We start from the raw sequence: 6,000 nt of genomic DNA, 5'->3' as shown, positions 1-6,000 counted from the left end.
TAATACACCCCCATACCATCACACATGTGTAAGTTACCCATGTCTTGGGCACTAATACACCCCCATACCATCACACATGTGTAAGTTACCCATGTCTTGGGCACTAATACACCCCCATACCATCACACATGTGTAAGTTACCCATGCCTTGGGCACTAATACACCCCCATACCATCACACATGTGTAAGTTACCCATGCCTTGGGCACTAATACACCCCCATACCATCACACATGTGTAAGTTACCCATGCCTTGGGCACTAATACACCCCCATACCATCACACATGCTGACTTTTACACTTTGCATCTAGAACAGTCCTGATGGTTCTTTTCCTCTTTGGTCCAGAGGACACGACGTTCACCGTTTCCAAAAAACGATTTGAAACGTGGACTCGTCAGACCACAGAACACTTTTCCATTTTGCATCAGTCCATCTTAGACAGGGGTCTCAAACTCAATGTACCTGAGGGCCACTGGATTTAGAAACTGGCTGAGGCTGGGCCGCGAGAAAAGATTTCTTAAAAAAATCCAACATGCACTTTTTGATGAATTCAGCTTCTTTGAATGGCTTTCCCGCCCTAGCAACATACTTGCCCACCCTCACAATCTTTCCGGTGAACACCCGACTATCAGTGCCCCTCCCGAGGCAAACATTCGCCCGGTTTTCACACTGTCAATAATTAAGGGCGTGATGTGATGATACCGTCTTAAACGTCTTCAATAGCCTGCCGTCCGGTTTTCTTTTCCACCACACATCATTGTGACAACTCAGTCACACATACTGTATGAAGCTTCTTCAGTTCCATGGAAGGGACAGCAAGACATACTTTATCAACAGCCATACAGGTCACACTGAGGGTGGCCGTATAAACAACTTTATCACTGTTACAAATATACACCACACTGTGAACCCACACCAAACAAGAATGACACATATTTTGGGCCAACATCTGCACTGTAACACAGCATAAACACAACAGAACAAATACCCAGAATCCAATGCAGCACTAACTCTTCCGGGCTACGATAGGGGGCGGGGTTGGGGGCACGGGGGGTGTAAATTTTAGCCCGGAAGAGTTAGGGCTGCATGGGATTCTGGGTATTTGTTCTGTTGTGTTTATGTTGTGTTACGGTGCGGATGTTCTGCCAAAATGTGTTTGTTATTCTTGTTTGGTGTGGGTTCACAGTGTGGCACATATTTATAACAGTGTTAAAGTTGTTTATACGGCCACCCTCAGTGTGACCTGTGTGGCTGTTGATCAGCTGTCTTGTAGTCGCTTACTGCGTCTTCAGAAGCCTAATGCTACTTGTGGCTGGGCTGGCACACTATTTGTGGAGGACGGCAAAGGCAGCGCCTCCTCTGTACTCCCTCAATATTATAATTCGGGTGAAACTCGGGAGAAAGATTGCCTTTGGGGGGGCACTAAAAAATGGTAGTCTCCCAGAAACATCTAGGATATACCAATATAACGCTGTAAAGCGCCATTCATATAGTACTTGCGGGCCGCACCATCAGTAAATTTCCACATCAGTAAATTTTCACATCAGGGTGTGGGCCACAAAATAACGTCTCACGGGCCGAAATTTGCCCGCGGGCCGCGTGTTTGAGACCCCTGATCTTAGATGATCTCAGGCCCAGGGAAGCCGGCGCCGTTTCTGGGTATCGTTGATAATCGGCTTTGGCTTTGCATAGTAGAGTTTTAACTGGAACTTACAGATGTAGCGACCAACTGTGGTTACAGACAGTGGTTTTCTGAAGTGTTCCTGAGCCCATGTGGTGATATCCTTTACACACTGATGTCGCTTTTTGATACAGTACCGCCTGAGGGAACGAAGGTCTGTTATATCATCGCTAACGTGCAGTGATTTTTCTGAAGAAATAAATAAAGTACTATCTAATGTAATCTAATATTTCTCCAGATTCTCTGAACCTTTTGATGGTATTACTGACCATAGATGGTGAAATTCCTAAATTCCTTGCAATAGCCCGTTGAGAAATGTTGTTTTTAAACTGTTTGACTATTTGCTCACACATTTGTTCAGAAAATGATGACCGTTTCCCAATCCTTGTTTGTGAAAGACTGAGCATTTTTTGGGAAGCTGTTTTTATACCCAATCATGGCACCCACCTGTTCCCAATTAACCTGCACACCTGTGGGATGTTCCAAATAAGTGTTTGAGGAGAATTCCTCAACTTTATCAGTATTTATTGCCACCTTTCCCGACGTCTTTGTCACGTGTTGCTGGCATCAAATTCTAAAGTTAATGATTATTTCCCCCCCAAAAAATGTTTATCAGTAGCATATTCAACTGAATATGGCTTGAAAAGGATTTGCAAATCATTGTATTCTGTTTATATTTACATCTAACACAATTTCCCAACTCATATGGAAACGGGGTTTCACAGTACAATCCATCAAGCGGCACAGCTTCATAGCTTACCAAAGTCGTACTAAAACATTTTGATAGATATTTTTCTATATTTTCAAAAGGAACATACAAAATGTTGGTGTTTACTTGAGTCATATTGCCATCATATTGCAGTCTACACGTGTCTCTTATGTTTGACTGGCCACACATTTCATTAAATCATGTACCAAATAAAATTGCTTCGAGGTCGGTAAGCAAAACCAGAATTATTCCGTACATTAGGCGCACTGTCGAGTTTTGAGAAAAAAAAAGATTTTAAGTGCGCCTTTTGGTCCGGAAAATATGGTAAATAGAAAAGCAGTTTCTTTAATGAAAAATTGCAGCTCTTTTATCCATTCTTATGATTAGCAAACTTATCTTGCAGACTGGAATAAACCTGTGCAGGTTTTACATCCCTGCCCTTAATAAAAAAAGAGTTACCGTATTTCCTTGAATTGCCGCCGGGTATAAAGTATGTGCCTGCCTAGAATTACTGCCGGGTCAAACTCGCTTCGCTAAGTAATTAGCGCATGCTTAGCATTACCGGCGGCTCAGGATTAACACCGGGTCAAACTCGTTTCACAAAATATTATTTTAATTAGCGCATGTCTAGAATTTCCGCCGGGTCAAACTCGTCACGTCACGAGTGACACTTCACCTGTCATCATTTTCAAAATGGAGGAGGCTGATTTTAATCATTTGAAATCGCATAAAGGGAAGAAGATTAAGAGCTATTCAGTAGGATTTAAGGTCCAATATGCTAAAAAGAACAGTAAGCAGCTATGTTTTATTAATATACCGTAGCTGCGTGTGTCAAATATGAGTCATTAAATGACTCCCGCCTCCTGGTGGTAGAGGGCGCTAGTGATCCTTCTTGCGACTACTCGGCTGCAGAAGAAGTGACAACAAGCAGCAAGAGTGAGCAGAGTGTGTTTATTTTTTCCTCTCGCTTGCACTTTTAACATGGAGGATTACATATCTAAAATAAAACAGTTTTCTAAACTGGACTTTCAATCAAAGCAGGAGGTAATAAAGGAAGATCTCCATCGAGACAGAGAGACTTTTAAAACTGAAGAAAGATAAGGAAGACTTCTATAAACAAGTTATCCATGCTTTTGATCAGAAGGAGCTGCGCATGGACTTTATTTATAAGTAAAGGTAAGACCATAATAACTTTTTTTATTAAATGTGCTTTTCATGATGTTATCCTTACATCACACTCAAATGTATAAGCGCAGGCCTAAATTTACCGCATGCCTTTGGTAAGTGCCAGAGTGAGAAGAGGTTTTAAATTCATTCTCGCCCCGGCGGCAACTCAAAGAAATATGGTAATCAATAAAAAATAAATGCTATTCTTCCAATAAGCCATTGGCCAATAACAGACGATTTCTGTCTCCACTTTTCATCATTTTTGCTTGCTTAGATCTCAACCCAAAGGTTGAATATCGACAAATGAGAGTAGATGTACGGTTAGGCATCTAAAAGAGCTACTGGGTGAAGAAGTGGTCCTGCTGTCTTTCTTACGTTGTTATTTCTTCACTTCTGTGTTACTTACAGCGGACGTCTGAAGGCTGGAGTTACTTGGGACTTCTCGCTGGATTTGTTTCTTCTTCTCTTGCAGCACAAACAACTTGGAGGTCAGTTGGAGCAGACGCCCTTCAAACTGCAAGTTCCTGACAACACACAGAAAGGAATGTTATAAGTTTATAAATGTGATTGTCTGTTTTCTAGAACAGTCTTTTTCTTTTTCTCCTGCCAGTGAAAAAAGACTTAAACAATCTGACACGTTTTCTTGATAAAAAACATTCTGATATGGCCTTGACGTTTCAACCTTGAACTATTTGCTATCACGTCTTAAACCCTCACATATCTCCACTGCCTGAAAAGCCATTTAAAAGAAGCATTGTAACACCCGGCCATCAAGTATCTCCACTTACATTTCCTCCAGGCCTTCCTTGAGCAAACAACCCTGTTTTCATAGCAGACATAGTTGACTAACTGATGCAGGGTTTGTGATTAAGCAACCACGCAAAAGCAGTCTGCAAATATTCACTAAAATGACAGCAATGGACAGCAAGCCGTGTAATAGTGAGATATATATATATATATATATATATATATATATATATATACACTGTATATTCATTTATATACACAGTACATATATATACATATAGTATAGATATACATACAGTACATATATGGCAGAGTGGCCATGCGCAACCCGAGGGTCCCTGGTTCAATCCCCACCTAGTACCAACCTCGTCACGTCCGTTGTGTCCTGAGCAAGACACTTCACCCTTGCTCCTGATGGGTGCTGGTTGGCGCCTTGCATGGCAGCTCCCTCCATCAGTGTGTGAATGTGTGTGTGAATGTGGAAGTAGTGTCAAAACGCTTTGAGGTAGGTAGAAAAGCGCTATACAAGTACAACCCATTCATCATTTATATACATACAGTATATATATACACACACATACACACACAATACATATATATATATATATATATGTACACACACAGAGTCGGCATGTTTGTGCTGCAGATGTTGGTCAGTTTTTTAGGGCTCACGGCAAATAACAAGGATGGTCGTGGCTTTTGCCGCAGATGCCGTGGTTACGTTTGAGGCCTGTTATTATACACGCTCACACACACCTTGTTCCGTTCTAATATCGAAGAGCATTTGGGTGAATAAATCGAGCACTTTAAAAGGCACTTCAAAATGTGAGGTTGTCTAACAAATGTCGATCAAAGCATTCTTACAACTTTTAAAAGTCGAAATTAAAAAGTGTGACAAGTGATGAAGAATAAAAAAAAAAAATCACCAGACTATAAACACCATAATTAACATTGGTGTGTGTGTGTGTGTTGCTTCCAGGGAGAATATGCACACATTTACATGCTTGTAAAAAAACATAAGCATATGCCACATGGTAAAACAATGTGTCTCTAAAACACACACACATGCACACACACACACACTAGAGATGAGCGGATAGGCAATTATATCATCCGCAACCGCATCACTAACGTCGTCATCCACCCGCACCAACATTTTATCATCACCGCAACCGCCCGCCACCCGCCCGTTGTTATATATCAGGGGTCGGCAGTTTTTCCATTCTTAGATCTAATTTGACCCGTTTCACAGAGTATAGAAGATAACGGGAGCCGCAAACATTCTCGCGACTGTTTGCTGGTGCTTATCCAGATAACGAGAATAAGGGCGTGCTATGAAGCCATTGCCTTTAACACCTTCAACAACATGTACAAGATTGAAAGGCATACTGGGTGACACAGAGTACACTGATGGTTGTGATATAAACAATTTTAACACTCTTACTAATATGCGCCACACCAAACAAGAATGACAAACACATTTTGGGAGAACATCCTCACAGTAACACAACATAAACGCAACACAACAAATACCCAGGATCTTTTGCATCCATGACTCTCCAGAATATATTTTACACCCCCGTGCCCCCAACCCCGCCCACCTTACCAACGCACCACCCGACCCGCGGTTACTGCGCGTGTCTAACACACACACACACACACACACACACACACACACACACACACACACACACA

General features: G+C 41.8%; 1 protein-coding gene across 1 annotated transcript in view; it reads right to left on the bottom strand.

Moving 5' to 3' along the window:
* LOC133536556 (uncharacterized) overlaps positions 1 to 6,000 on the bottom strand; it is a 115,409-nt gene that overhangs the window by 59,793 nt on the left and 49,616 nt on the right. Inside the window, exon 3 of the mRNA XM_061877184.1 lies at positions 3,965 to 4,082. Coding sequence (XP_061733168.1) covers positions 3,965 to 4,082 — 118 coding nt within the window. The remainder of the gene's footprint in view (positions 1 to 3,964; positions 4,083 to 6,000) is intronic.

This window comes from Nerophis ophidion, linkage group LG17 (assembly GCF_033978795.1).
Source record: "Nerophis ophidion isolate RoL-2023_Sa linkage group LG17, RoL_Noph_v1.0, whole genome shotgun sequence".
NCBI lineage: Eukaryota > Metazoa > Chordata > Actinopteri > Syngnathiformes > Syngnathidae > Nerophis > Nerophis ophidion.
The sequence above is the reverse complement of the archived record's forward strand: the minus strand, read 5'-3'. Positions and strand labels throughout refer to the sequence as shown.